Source organism: Mustelus asterias, chromosome 1, assembly GCF_964213995.1.
Source record: "Mustelus asterias chromosome 1, sMusAst1.hap1.1, whole genome shotgun sequence".
In the NCBI taxonomy this organism is placed as follows: Eukaryota; Metazoa; Chordata; class Chondrichthyes; order Carcharhiniformes; family Triakidae; genus Mustelus; species Mustelus asterias.
In genome coordinates, this window is record NC_135801.1 from 28,452,475 (window position 1) to 28,468,669 (window position 16,195).

General features: G+C 41.7%; 1 protein-coding gene across 3 annotated transcripts in view; it reads right to left on the reverse strand.

Moving 5' to 3' along the window:
- Window positions 1–16,195, reverse strand: part of LOC144492533 (alpha-1,3-mannosyl-glycoprotein 4-beta-N-acetylglucosaminyltransferase B-like) — a 243,124-nt gene that overhangs the window by 23,554 nt on the left and 203,375 nt on the right. For all 3 annotated transcript variants that reach the window (XM_078210655.1, XM_078210648.1, XM_078210664.1), the window contains exon 9: window positions 7,819–7,949. In XM_078210655.1, the coding sequence (XP_078066781.1) occupies window positions 7,819–7,949 (131 nt within the window). The remainder of the gene's footprint in view (window positions 1–7,818; window positions 7,950–16,195) is intronic.

The window sequence follows — 16,195 nt, forward strand, 5'->3', positions numbered from 1 at the left end:
TATTGGGTTTATAAATGTTATTGAAGTTTGTCCCTAGAGGTAGTGATGGGAGGTACTAAAACCACAAGGAGGTATACGCTTATGAAGCAATGTTGTCTGAAAAAAGAATTATTGACCTATTCACTCTTCAAAAGCATGCAGGCCCCAAGGCCCCAATGAATGTAAATTATATAGTTAAAATTACAATTACATTGTATCACATCGATTATTTTCAATGGTTGGCAAATGGCTCAGCTGGAGGAAAATTGGTATTAATACTAAAAGCACGAAGAGAGAAGTTAGAAGAATTATTTTTCATGAAAGATGTAGTTGTACATTAAATCATTACTGTGATAGCATGGCCACTTTAAGGGGGGAGAGACATTAAAGATAATGGACATGACGTAAACACCGGTGTCATATCCGCACCAATCCACCCAGCTACTCCTGATGGTAGTAAAAGGAAAGAGGCCTAGCCTTATGGGATAAGACTGGCTGAAGCAAATCAAGTTGAATTGGCTGAAAATATTGAGCATCACAAATGGGGTTTTCCATGAACTCTTGTGCAAGTATTAGGAAGTCTTTCAGAGAGAGCTGGAGTGCTTATGAGGAGTTAAGGCCAAAATTTAAATGAACCCTGGATCAGTGTCAACATTTTTTAGAGCCCGGCCTGTCCCTTATGTCCCACATCAAAAAATTGAGGTTGAGTTGAAAGGAATGGAAGACCTAGGGATTATTAAGCCAGTACAATTCCAAGTGGGCTGTGCCAATAGTCTCAGTGTTAAAACCAGACCGCACAGTGAGGATTTGCGGTTATTACAAGTTGGCTGTGAACAGGATTGCCCAAATGGATAGATATCCTATCCCCAAGATAGAAGAGCTTTATGCTAAACTGGCAGGAGGCCTCAAGTACATGAAATTGGACTTAAGTACCGGCAGCTTGACCTGGAGGAAGACTCAAGGAAATTTGTCACCATTAATACACACAAGGGCTTATTCCAATTTACAAGGTAATCCTTCAGCATCTCATCTGCATGCATGATCTTTCAGCACAACATGGAAAGCCTAGAGTTGTCATGTATCTGGACAATGGCCAGAATTCTCTGGTCTCATACATCCCATTACAGCTGCCAGTGAGAACGGAGAACTTGGTGCTCAACCAAATCTCTATTCACTGCAGCAGGACCAGAGAATCCCATCCGCTGGCAAAGCTTGAGAATTCTGCCCGATGTCTTAATAACAAGAGCATAGGCCCAATTTAGAGGAAGTCCTCAAGAGAGTCAAGGAAGCTGGTATCTGCCTGAAAAGAAAAAAATGTACTCTTCAGATCAAAGAGGTCACGTATTTAGGATTCAGAGTCAATACAAACTGTTTGCATCCACTAGAAGAAAAAGTAAATAACAGAGATGCTGGCACTGAAGAACGTAACAAAGCTGAAATCCTTTTTAGGGACGGCAACTAGAATGGCTATTTTTTGCCAAACTTGTTTACCATTTTGGTACCCATTTCCAAAAAAAACATCAATGCTGGCAATGGGAAGATTCTCAGAGAAAAGCCTTTCATACATGAAACAGGCCCTACGACCATTCACTTTACTCTTCCTTTTCGACCCAGGCAAGCAGATAGTGATGTGTGATGAATCCCCTTATGGCATGGGGACTGTACTTTCCCATAAGATGGAAGATGGCATGGAATGGCCTGTTGTTTTTGATTCAAGGACCTTGTTTGATGCCGAAGGAAAATGTTTGTCATACATGGCATACTAGAGGTGATCGTTTCTGGCAATTGCACCACTTTTACAGCCGAAGAGTTTAACACTTTGTCAAGCCTAATGATATCCACCACATACACACAACTTCATATCACCTCACTTCCAATAGGTTGGCAGAAAGGATAGTGCAAACTTTAAAGCATAATGTGGAAACAGTCCGGCCGACCACTGCCATTCCAGTTAGCCAATTTTTTTGCTCTTATACAATACAACTCCATATGCTACCACAGGGGTTACACTGGCTGAATTGTTGATGGGATGATGCCTTAGAACCTGCCTTGACCTCGTTCTCTCATATTTGATGGGAGGGTGGAGGCTAAGCAAGCTTCACAGAAGAAGTATCGTGACTCAGCTAAGGGAGACAGGTCATTTGAAACGAATGACTCAGCTTTGTCTGAAACTTTGGAGGGGGAAACCAGCTTGCATATCCAGGAATATAATTGCAAGGATTTGCCCAATATATTATGTCATCGACCAACAGGGACGCGAAGTTTGGAAGCATGTAGATCACACCAGAAGACAGGAAGCTGCAGCCCCCACCACAAGTTGTCTGGACCCAGTAGTAGAATTCAGTGTTCCGAATCAGTTCCGAAATGGCCGAATCAGCGCTAGCACAATCTAATGCTTCCCGAGGAGTATCTCATCTGTCAGCAGAAGCAGAGGAAGAGAGCATCGGCCCTGCTCATCATCGGAATCTGTCAATCCACCTGTCACTGCCATAGGCTCTGATACTTCCAGCTTAGAGAAACTAGTCATGGAGTTGCGATGTTCCACAAGAGTCTGAAAGTTCCCAGATCAATTAGCTTTCTGAACTTTGCCAAATAACCCCCTTTTTGGAAATTCTGTACATATTCTGTACATATTTGTACATAAGAGAATTTCTTTGTATAACTGTATGGGAACTTAAGGGGGGAGGAATGTGTGGGTCACATGACCCCCTGGGTCCTATTGGGACAGAGCGCATGAACCTCAGCCTATCGAGTGTTAGGGCATGGGTCCAGGGTAGGTGGACCCTGTAGCATGAGCCCGGGAGTTGGTGGGACTAGACCTATATCTGTACTGTGCTTGTCTCTATATAGTTAGAACTGTTATTTAAAAAATCACGGTTGTGATTGAAATCTTCCTCTTCATGTTACCTTGTGCTACAATAATTACCACAAGTGACTACTGAAACTAAATCAATCACAGCACTGAAAATGAAATTAAATATTAGAAGAGAAAAAGTATTGAACAATATGAGAAAAGAGCATGGATAACTTCAGATATGGGTTGACTTTCTGTGATAGTATAAAATCTGCAGTGAAATATCAGAAGTCCATTTATGTCTCTCCTGATTTTCAGTTCAATTGACTCTGTGCTGCTGTGAACAATTGTCTGGTATGTACAGTTTACAATCCTTGAAAAGGGACCAAAACATCTGCCGATCTTTACTATGGCATCTTAGAAAGTTGGGGCACATCTGCAGGTTTTACATCCATTTGTTGCTCCAGACACCTTCCTTCCTATCTGAAGCTGTAATGTATAACCTCTTTAAGAGGTGCTCGCTGCCTTTAAGTGGCTGAAGTGAAATCAGATTGCTATTGTACTATTATGTGTTACATTAGTGACCCAGGGAAAGCACATGACCATTAGAGCCTTGAACTAAGACAATCTATCATTCATGTGTGGTTATGTTTTGTCCTCTATTATTTTGATATTTTTTATTCACATATTCAAAGTTCTATTGCTATTTTGATAGACCTTAACAATGAATATCAGTCTTGTATTATAGAGTGTGCTCAAAATGCTCACATCCACCTTAGTAATCTAGTAACAGCTAAAATAAATTTATAACATTTTCTATGAGTAAAGTCTTCAAAACGCAGTTAAATCATTGAAGAAATATTCATGTTCATCTTTTATTTTGATAGATTGCATTTGCCGTAAGTGTTCAATATAACACAACCCTTCGCTGGGTAAAGTAGGCCCCAAAGCCAGCAAAATGCTAACGGACAGTTCTGCTACTGATATTCATCGATCATGTTCTAATATCATAGCATAATTAATATGGTTTTAGAAGATGATCTGAGCATTGAACAATTGAGAGACCCATTAGAACAGAGTTGTTGCATAAAGGATATTGTTCGTACCTAAATACCTAATCACCTCAGTGCTATCACAAAATCACTGCAGCCTTATTTACAAAGGATGAGTGCAGTAATTCCTTACGGACTACACATCGTTTGAAGGTCAATATATTTGAAAGATGCAAATCAATATTAAGATGTTTTATGAAGCTTTTAACTGATTTACACAAATGCACTTGGAGTGATAGGACACCCTTTAAAAAGAAAATATGCTGAGTTTCTGCCTCAGTTGGTTCTTTTAGAGGGATAAATAATTGGAGGCTGTGGTTCTGTGATTTCCCAACCATCACTCCCTATGAATGACGCTTCTCACTGGAATCAGAGAATCATCTGTAAATAGGAATAAATATTTATATATAGAAATCTGTTGCATGTTCTATGTGTTGCAATATATGCCAGCACTAAATGCCTGCAGGAATTTCACACAAGAGGGCTCCCAAGCATTGTTACAAAGACATCTGATTGACTGGCGATACCTTCAACAATTAAGATTTCCTGGTACCCAGATGCACAATTAACATTTGCCAACTGGGAATTCTACTCCCATATCTCAATTCCCACTGTTTAGCATTTAGTAAGGAAACAGGAACACAACAGGAAGGCACTTCATGCAACAGGTCATTCATGCCCAGGAATTAGGAACTCATTTGAAACAGGAAAGTCAGGTTGGATTGGTTTAGCTGGGAGAATTTATAAAATGCTGGCAATGCGAAGACTGGACCAGAGGGCAGATCAAGTAGCATGTACCATATTAATCATATATTTTATGATTTGGACATGTCCACTCACACTGGATGTTTACAAGGGCAGAGTGATGCATATAATGTTAGTGCAGTAGCAAGTAGTCTCTTAATAAAGCAAGAAACATCCAGTCAACCAGTAGTAGGCATAACTTGAGTGGTAATTGTCTGCATCCCCACTTAAAGCGGTGCTTGGATTGATTCACACACTATAGAAGTATTAATACTGCTGAAGAAGCATGGGATGATGCGCCGAGTACCATTTAGGATATACTTGCACGACATCAACAGAAATTCAAAGTCTATAATACTTGCACCGTATTTTCAGATTGGGCCTATAAGTATGAAAAAATTTGAACAGCACTCCACTGGTTTCACGTATTAACATATGTCATGTCTGTGTTATTAAATAATTATTCGATGGCAATATGTCTGGGTCTTTTAATCATGTGACTAAATAAGGCTTAAGGATTTTGTAGAAATTGTATGTAACCAGAAGTAAGGTTGTTCTGAGATATAACTAAGGGGCGGACCTATTGTTCATAATCAGCGACGCCTCAACTTGCACACAATTTCTAAAATGTTGTATTTTTGGGCAGAGAGTTTTTTTTCTCACTTTAAAATCTGTTAAAATAGTCTGTGAAGTTCCTGGATGATAAGTCAGATGTGCACATACTTATTTTTATAGACACACAGAAGGGGGATGCCTCTTCACCACCTGAGCAGTAACTTGGCAGACTAGACTGCCCACCTGTGAAAGACACCAGAATCACCTTCATTTCTATAAAGGGCAAGTAATCCACATGGTCAGGATATTATCGATTGGTGAAGGTGAAAATCATCCCAGCCCTGGCGGCAGCTAAGCAGGTATGGAAGATTATTTGATTTTTAGAATCCCCACAGTGCAGAAGGAGGCCATTCAGCCCATCGAGTTGGCACCAACTCTCCGAAAGAGCATCTCATCCAGGCCCACACATTTATATTGGCTAATCTATCTAACCTGCACATCTTGGGACCCTGAGGGGCAATTTAGCATGACCAATCTAACTAACCTGCACATCTTTGGACTGTGGGAGGAAACCCACACAGACATGGGGAAAACAAACAAATTCCACACTGATAGTAACCCAAGGCTGGAATTGAACCTGGGTTTTTGGCGTTGTGAGGCAGCAGTGCTAACAATCGTTCCACTATTGAGCTAATTCTGCACTCATGCTCCCGGGAAGGAGCTGTGCCTGCAGAACGAATAGTTTGAAGAATTCAGATGACATTTCTGTATTTCTAAATTTTCCCATCCTACCCGAGATGATGCCTCTCAGGGATGGAAAATCCCACCTATAGTATAAACTGTGACTCAGTGTGTAGCACTCTTACATCTGAGTCACAAGGCTCCAGCTTCAGGTCTCACTCAGGACTCTGGTGCAAAAATTATGACCTATACTCCAATGCAGTACTGAGGGAGTACTGTATGACCAGAGATGCTATCTTTTGGATGAGACATTAAACTGTGGCTCTAATTGCCTTTTCAAGTGGGCATAAAGATCCGTGGAACTATTTTAAAAGTGTCCCAGCCAATATTTATCCCTTAATCGTCATCACAAAAATAGATTATCTGGTGAATTTCACATTGCTGTTTGCAAGAGTTTGTAAACCGGCTGCCATGTTTCCTACATTACAACAGAGATTGCACTTCAAAAGTATTTCATCAGCTGTGAAGTGTCTTGAGACATTCAATGACCATGAAAGGCATTATATAAAATGCAAGTATTTTTTTCTTATTTTCACTAGCACATTTCAGCATGCAGTAAGACTGAATGAAATAGAATGGAGTCTATCATATGACCAGGAGAAGTGTACAACAGATTATGATCATCGTGAAGTAGACCGGGAAGAACGTGCAGCAGGTCAAGATCATTGTGAAGCAGACCTGGAGTGTGATGAGAAACTTCAGTTACACGGAACAATTGGAAAAGTTAGGACAGTTCTCCTTAGAAAAGGGAATATTTAGAGAATATTTGATACAAGTATTCAGAATCATGAGGAGTCTGGACAGAGTTTAGAGAGAAATTGTTCCAATTGGTGGATGGATCGGCAACCAGAGGATAGAGATCTAAAATAACTGGCATAAGAAGTAATGACGACGTGAGGAAAACCTTCTTTCATGCAGAGTGATTAGGATCTGGAATGCACTGCCTGAAAGTTTGGTGGAGGCAAGGTCAATTGAGACTTTCAAAAGGGAACTGGATCATTATCCAAAAAGAAAATATTTGCAGGGTTGCAGGAGTTAGGCACTAGATGAACTGATCCTTCAGAGGGCCAGCACAGAAATGGTGCTGTGACCATTCTATGATTTCTGTGATTTTCTACCAGTGCTGTTTACTCACATCTACTTATTTGTTAAACTTTGTGCTGGGAGGAAAATATCACCCTTGGTTGGAATTCTGCAAATGACCACCTACGAATGGTGTGGTTGACTCAGACCTTGTAATAAACTATCTGGGAATACTGAATTTTCAAATGATGGCATATCAACAGAAATCACTAAAAGTGTATCTCTTCAAACAAAATCGACACTGTTTTTTATCTGCCAATCTAAGAGTATTTTATACAATGTGCTCCAAAGCTGGAGCTTCACTTGCCTGAAGTGCATCATGGGTAATCAGCATGATATTCTGACGTTTGGATGAAGGCAGGACTGGAGTCTGTGCTGTTCTACACAGTCCAATAACCACCTTGCGCATGAAGAATGGTTTCCTCTGGCAATAAGGATTACCTGAATATCTGGAACCTGCACTCCAACAGAAATCATCACCGTAAGAAGAGAAAGGCAAAAACTGGATGGAAAATAAAAATAATTGCAACTTCCATCCAAACTGGAAGTAAGTTGGCTGAATGAAGCACAGTAAAGAATGGAGAGTTGGTCATTTTTCCAACGAATATGCTATTATAGAAGCTCAGCATAATAGATTGCTATCATATTAATGCCTTACAAAGCATTATTTGTTGTTTGCCTGTCATCATAACAGTGAGATAGTTAACTATTCTTCATCAATCTTAACTGTCCTCAACATAGAGTGAAGGTGCCATTCAGTTTCTAATATTCAAACTGTGATTGATTGAAATACAGGCAGAAACAGATGATAATTTGCAGGTTTCATTGCTGCTATTTGAGCGACTGACCATGAAAGAGAAATGAACTTACAGCATCTTTCTCAGGATTGCATACTTTCACCCACAGTAAGTGATCCAGTAACCAGTCTATTGGCTTGTCCTTGTAGAACATGATAATAAATTCTATGATCAGCGTCAGGTCAGGAGACTTGAACAACTTTCCTAAATCAGACAGTAAACAAGAGGGAAAACAATTTTAATTTGTTACTCCGTACTTTAGTGAGAGCTTCTGCTACCCATATCAGTTGAGACAAAATCATAATCATGGCTAAAGAAAACATTAAATAAATAATAAAATAATAAATAAACATACTTTCATTATTGAACAAAATGGGACAAGGTTTTTCCTTTTGCTAAATCCTTGGCTGTGGGGCAAACTGCACTTCAAGCCACTTCAAGTCAGTGCGGAAAAATGTTCTTCCATTGATTTTAATATAAATGATGTGTAGGTTTTGCTGGTTATTTTTCTTCTCCAGTGAACAAGAGAGCCTGTGATGCTGAGTAGCCTTTCAAAATGTCATCCAAATTTAATTAGGGTGATTAACTGTGAAAATGATATTGCAGTCTTGAGTACTGTGGTCATCTGAAATACACCAACAGGTCGAGTGTTTTGTGGCATCAGACCCCATATTAAATTAAGAAAGCACAGGGTACATTAATAAATGCAAAGAATGAAGTATACGTGGAAAACAAGATATATATTATGTGCTTGCACAAGAACAGAGGATGCTGGAAAAACTCAGCAGATCTGGCAGCAATTGTAAAGAGAGAAAACAAAGTTAATGGTTCGAGTCCTTTGGCTCTTTGTCAGAACTGAAAGGAGGGAGGACGTGTTAGAGCTGTGGGGGATTGCAACAAAAAGTAGCAACTTTAAGAACAAAATCCAGATGACCTGGTATGGGAGGGGGAAGGGTTTGATTGTGGCAATACATGTATGGGATATCTAATTAAAAAGGGGTTTAAGATGGAGGCAAAAGGTCACACTCTAAAGCGACTGAACTCAACACTGAGTCCCAAGGACTGCAACATGCTCAAAAGGAAGATGAGATGCTGCTTCTCCAGCTTCACTGGAGCATTGCAGCAGGTCAAGGACAGGCATGTGGGCATGAGAGCAAGATGCTGAATTACTAAGTGCTTAGTTAATCAGTAAACAAATATCCAGTTAAAAAAAGAATGGAATTTTCCCAAAAAATGGCACAGAGTGGGTATTCTCTGGGCCCCTAGCTCCAATCACGAATTGTGATGGCCTGGTGAATCAGGAGGCCATGATATGGAGATGCCGGCGTTGGACTGGGGTGAACACAGTAAGAAGTCTCACAACACCAGGTTAAAGTCCAACAGGTTTATTTGGTAGCAAATACCATTAGCTTTCGGAGCGCTGCTCCTTCGTCAGATGGAGTGGAAATGTGCTCTCAAACAGTGCACAGAGACACAGAAATCAAGTTACAGAATACTAATTAGAATGCGAATCCCTACAACCAGCCAGGTCTTAAAGGTACAGACAATGTGGGTGGAGGGAGCATTAAACACAGGTTAAGATGTGGTTAATGCTCCCTCCACCCACATTGTCTGTACCTTTAAGACCTGGCTGGTTGTAGGGATTCGCATTCTAATTAGTATTCTGTAACTTGATTTCTGTGTCTTTGTGCACTGTTTGATAGCACATTTCCACTCCATCTGATGAAGGAGCAGCGCTCCGAAAGCTTATGGTATTTGCTACCAAATAAACCTGTTGGACTTTAGCCTGGTGTTGTGAGACTTCTTACTGTAATCAGGAGGCGGCAGAAAAGCAGGTTTTGAGTCAGGAACCAAAGCCGCTCTGACCCTTCCAGGCCATGCTGCCAGCCCCGATTGGGTTCCTGCCAGAGCAGATGGGAATCCGATGCATATGCAAGCCCATACATTTAAATGTAATTAGTGGGCTTGCAGACTGAGTCAAATGGCCCTCGCTATTCACCCACCTCCCTAGTGGGATTTGCACAGGCGGACTTTCCTACAGGTCCTCGGCCTGTGGACCCCGGGAGTTGAAGAACCACTACCAACCTCTCAACAATGAGAGGTATCCTCCTCACCCACACCACACAGGCATGAGGTTTGTCTAACCCAACCCTCAACTCAGGCCCCCTTCCCCCTCAGGCCCCCCACTCAGGCCCCTTCAGGCCACGCAACGTGGCAGTGCCAATGGTGCATTGCCTTCTGGGACCCTGGCAGTCATCTTGGCCTGGTGCATTGGGTCTCATGGGGGCTCGAGGAGGTAGGTCCAGAGCCATTTGTCCCTCTGTTGCTGCCAGGCTGCAGAGGAAAGATCCCTCAAGAGTTCTGGGGGTTAGGTGGGCTCAGATGGGGGAAAGGGTTGATCTCGCCACTTTCCACCGGGATGGGGGTGTCAAAGCTGAATCGTCCCTCTACCCCTGCCCCTCAAGTAAGTGGGGGACAGTGCCTAAAGATACTGGCAAGCCCGGCTCAAGGGCACCCTGATCTCAAAGTGTGGAGAAAGGCTCCCTCCTCCCACCGACATTGGGACACCCCACAAACAAGTGGAAGACCCCCAACCTTCTACCACAGAGTGCCAACCTCCCTCCCACCACTAAAGGTTAGGATCACCCCACACCAAACCATGCAGACAGCAGGGTGACATCCCCTCTCCCAATCCACACTGGCATTGGTCTTCGGGGAATCGGAGCCCCCCTCTCCCCGCCCCAATTGCCGGCATCAGCCACTCTCTTAATCACTTGCATCAGGGCACCGCACATCCCCGCCCTCGAATGGGAACCCCCACTATGGTTCTGCCTGCTGGCCTCGCCCCCTTGCCCCATCTCTTGGCAGTGGCAACCTGGCGTGGTCATCTTGATTGCTACAGAGCAGTACACTGGCAAGTGGGAGCATCTGACGTTCCCGGATAATACACCGTTAAATCAGATTTTAATTGATTTAAATTTATTCAAATTAGGTTCATGCTCAGAAAGGGCATGAAACTAATTATGTCATTGGTGGTGGGGTTGGGAAGAGCTCATTCTGAGATCTCCCCGGCGCAGATCCCATTATGACCCTCAAGTGAGAGTTTCTGGCCATACGGGATTTGCGCGAAGGGGCCAGATAATCCCCCCCAACATTACATTAAACAACGTTACATTTAAAAGCTGACCTTCCCTTCGTTGTATTATTCACACTATTGGCAGTAATTTCTTTGTGATTTTATTATCTATGGTAAAGACCAACTTTTACATTCAGGTTCAGTCAAGACGCAAACATCTCTAAGATCTTTGAATCGGCATCCTGCTTGATAAGAACAGTTTTAAATGTCTCAGTAGCAAAGAAAACTTTGTCAGCATGGCTCAAATATCAGCATTCAACTCTTCAGGCTGACAACAATGATGAGCTCCTTAAAAGCTGCAAACCAATTGAGGCTGTACAAATGTCTGAAACTTGATATCATTACTGCAAACCAAATTCTACTCCAAGTTCTGAAATACAGTAAAGCCCTTTTGTCTTATAGCACAAAGATCCTGTAAAGTAACGTTTCTGATATTAATAACAGTTACCATTTTCTTTCAAGACAATAACAAACACAGAATCACACTTGGTCTGTGAGCAAAGTTTAAGAATAATTTGATTACTAAACTGTCCTCGTAAATCAACGTTAAGGGAATTTTCATTACTGTTACACGCACAGAAAAATTCATTACTGGATACTTTGTGCGTGTTTTTAAATAACAGAACAGAGATGTAACTGTGCTTTTTATTCCAATTGGAATATCCAACCAAACTAAAATATCAGGGCAATTAGGAAAGGACAATATTTGCCAGTGTTGCTCATGTCCTAAGAATAAATAAAAATTTTGAATTAAATTTTAGTTACATTGGCCCAGAACTTGTGGCACCCGGAGAATGCAAAGGCACAAGTCCCCAACAAAGTGACATTTGGGATTAGACTTGGCCCAATTGTGTCTTTGTCCCTGCCCATCCCGTGACCCCACGCATTTACTATGGCCAATCCACCTAACCTGCACATCTTTGGATGTTGATGCTCTGGGGGTTCCAAATGTTCAGGAACAAAGCTCTAACCAGTCTGCAGGATTGACTAATCAAGGAAGGGTGAGGTTGTTCTGGCAACTAACTTCTTATGGATGACAAAGCACAACTGATTCCTGTTAAGAGTGTAATTAGCATATCAAGCACATCCCTCATTTTCCGAGGTCACAAGGGCTACAGAGTTGAAGAGCCTTCCATCAGCCCTAGCCATACACTCTAAAACTTATTCCTGACACTCAGCTTTCCTGAGAAGTGGATTTGAACTTCCATGCAGCTCAACTCCTTTGGCCTCTGACAGACTGTTGCCTGAGTGTGGGGTTCAAAACGGACTGCAGTTTCCCTCCCACAAGTGAGAGGCTATTCATGCCTTATGAGGCAGGAAAGCACCCCATTAGTGAGACTCCCACACTGCCCTTACAACCTGGCCTCTCGCAGAACCGCACCCACGGACCTCATAGTTGCCCCTAGTACTGACACTCTGGATTAACCTCCTCCCACCCACTATCACGTTCTCACCAAGGAAGGACATTCACTCAATGACAATTTGGTAAGGAGGACACAGGAAGCACTGCCTGCATGTTAGCTACCAGACCCCTTCAAAGCAAGGGGTGACCCAACATGAGGGAAAGGTAAGGCCTGCACAGCACCCCTTCCCCGAATTCATGACAGTGAACCTCACCCCTGGCCCTGAGGCCAACTCATTTGTGCCCCTGAGCATTCAACACCCTGCAGGGTGATAGCAGCCTGTGTGTTCACCTCTGAAATCCCCCTTAGAGGTGAGGTTACCAGGTTCACCTTTAGACCTGTTGTAAATGGCACCTGCTGAATGTTCAGTGAGGGGGGAATTTGTGAAGTGACTGCTGGGGAAACAGTCTTTCCTCTCTAGGGCCCCTCATTTTTGTACACTTTCTGGCCTTTTGAAAAATGTCAGATCAAGCTCAAGGTGGGGTGCAATGTCTCATCTTGTCAGCTTGGTTCTTGTTTGTCTCCCTTGTGGGGACCTTGAATTGGATTCAATTGGTTTTTGAATTTGGATTTTGGAGCAAGCAAGGAATGGATTGGGGTTTGCCTGGTCCATTCTGAGCATTGGCTTTGTAACTTTAAGAATGGAGTTAAAAAAAAACAAACGAAGTCACTCCTTAATCTCCTAAAGAAAACAACCCCATTTTATCCAATCTCTCCACATTGCAGCAATTTTTAAGCTCTGGCAACATTTTTTTGTAAATCTCTTCTGTACTTTCTCCAGAGCAAATATATCCTTCCTGTAAAGTGGTGATCAGAACTGTACATAAAATTACAGGTATGGCCTAACCAGTGTTTTATACAGTTCCATCATTACATCCATGCTCAATATCTTGCCCAATAAAGGAAAGCATTCCATAAGTTTTCTTGTCCACCTGTCCTACCAACTTCAAGGACCTGTGGACATGTACTCCAATGTCTTTCACTTCCTCAACTCCTCTTAATATATTCTGTTTATTGAGTATTCCCTTACTTTGTTTGCCCTTCCCAAATGCATTACCTCACACTTTTCCGGATTGAATTCTATTTGCCACTCTCTGCCCACTCAATCAAACCATTGATTTCATTTTGGAGTTTACTGCTATTCTTTTCACTATCAACTACAAGGCCACTTTTAGTGCCATCTGCAAATTTTCCAGTCATGCCACCCACATTTAAGTCTAAATCATTAATATATACATCAAACAGCAAGAGCCCCAACACTGAGTCCTGTGGAACACCACTGGAAACTTTTCCATTCATCCATCAACACTTTGTTTCCTATTACTGAACCAATTTTGACTCCAACCTGCCACCTTTCCCTGCATCCCACAAGATCTCACTTTTATGACCAGCCTGCCATGTGGGACCTTGTCAAATGCCTTATTGAAATCTATGTGGACAATGTCCATTGAACTATCCTTATCAATTCTCCTTGGTCCTTCCTCAAAAAGTTCTATTCAGTTAGTAAGACAAGATCTTCCCCTAACAAAACCACGCTATTCCTGATAAGTCCGTGCCTTTCTAAGTGACAAGCTTATCCTGTCTCAGAACTGTTTCCAATAATAACTACTGAAGTCAGACATATAGCTTTCTGGTCAATCCCTTGCACCTTTTTTTTAATAATGGTACATGTTCGCAGACTTCCAATCCTCTAGTACCTCACCTGTATCTAATGAAGATTAGAAAATGATCCTCCAAGCATCTGCTACTTCCTCCCTGGCTTCCGTCAACAGCCTTGGAATACAAGCCATTTGGCCCTGGTGATTTATGCTTCTTCAAGAATGTCAGTTCCTCCAGTACTTATTCTTTCACTAAGCTTATTGTATCTAATGTCTCACACGCCTCCTCTTTAACTAGAATGTCTGAATCATCCCTCTCCTTAATAAAGACAGACAAAGTACCCATTGAGAAGCCTGCCCACACCTGAATCGACCCCAAGTTACCATGTGCATCTCTGATAGGTCCTACCTTTTCCTTCATTATTCTCTTGCTTTTAATGTATTGGTAAAACATCTTCGGATTTTCTATAATTTTGCCAGCCAATTTTTTTTTGTGTAAGAGGTGGAACAGTTCAGTGCGGTAGAGAACGTTTACATTAGCATTGGGTCTAAAGTGTGTTGATGAGGCAGGTTAAAGATGTATTTTATTTTACAACTGTGCTATACCAAACCTGATGCAGCGACAACCAATCTGCTATTATGTGGTAAAATTGAAAAATACATTCCACTGCAACATTCTGATATTCTTTGCTTGAAGGTGCGGAAAGATTCAGCATAAATGAACTTGTTTGTTCAATGAATAGAATAGTAAAAGTTAGTAACCCTGAATTTCATCAGATTTTCTGCTGCTATGTTGGCGTAATTTAATCAGAAAGACACACTTCCGGTGGACTGAGGCAATGCAGTGGCAGAAGGTCATCATTGCTTTGTTACTAATCATTGAATTATTTTGCTGAATTTAAATTGTGCAGCTAATTTTGAACAAAAGTAAGTTAATTTTGAGAAAACCTAATGTTTTAAAACTGGAAGGGGATAATTTACCGTGAACTTAATCCTATCACATTATATGGCACCCTTATGCCAAAAAAAAGCCAAAATTAATATCAGGATGCTGATAAAATCTCAAACTAAACCTGCCCGAAAAATTGAACATTTTTTTATCCTTGCGCTAAAGCATTATTATACATAACAGGGGTAAAGTTCCTCTGTGCCTCAAATTAATTGATGCAATGCCCAGTATGGGTGCTGAACTGTATAAACCAAACCTGATCCCAAACCTGTGCTGATTTAGCTGACATTAACTGTGAAAGACGGTGCAGATGTACAAATGTGTTTAGCAGCTGTAAACAAAAAGAGCAATATCAGCCTAAATTCATATTTCCAACTGCCATTCAATAATGTCTGCTGGAAGCGTGTGTGGCTATTGAGCTTGACTGTGATGTGCTAGTCATGTATCTAGTGGCAGATAAACGTTGGGGGGAATCTTACCAAAAAATGGCAGAGAAAAATGGTGTGTTCCCAGAGAAACACGCTGATTTTCTCTCGAGATCTTTTGACACTGCCAAAAAAAGAAATCAAGGTGGTGTGTTTCATGTCATTATACAGGGGGGACACCCCGCCAAGATAGTGCCAAGGGGCATTGCCAGGCTATGTCCCTCTCCTCCAGCGAGATACTCACTTTCATGCCCTGGAGAGACCCCCACAACAGGTTCATGTCTAGGTGAACCTGTTGTAAATGGTGCCAGCGTGATGTCACGCTGGTGCCCGCTGAATATCTGGTGAGGGTGGAAGTCCAGGAGAGAGTGCTCGCTAATGACATGCTAACGTATTAAAACGAGCTTCCTGGGGTCCCGCGATGTGTTTCACACTACTCCGCCAGTGAGGGGGTTGGAAGATTGGAACTTGGAAACTCGCCGGCACAAATTGCGCTTTCCAAGTCTCTCCGGATGTTGAGTGCACTCCGCCATTCCCACGGATGGAGAGCATGGGCTCAAAATTTCCCCCACTGTCTTGACCTCATATGAGGAATTACTCATTGGCTGGGATGCCTAAAAATTACTAGTGCCTCTGAAACCATACACCTGCATTAGTCCCCACAGGACAAATCGAAAGAGAATGCATGAAAAGAATTATAAAAAAGGAGAAATACCAGTGCTTGAAAGAGGTTTCAAATTTTTAAAAAATCCCTGAAAGTAATTGTGAATTAGAGTATATTACATCGTAACTTTAAGAAATTTTAAAATAAAGAACACATGAAGGCTGTTTACATGATGATATACCATTAGTAAATTTAAAATTTGTGTGGCGAAGTACATTAAAAGTTAATGTTCTGTAAGGTTCTATGTATTACTCGATGTTAGATCATTTATAATA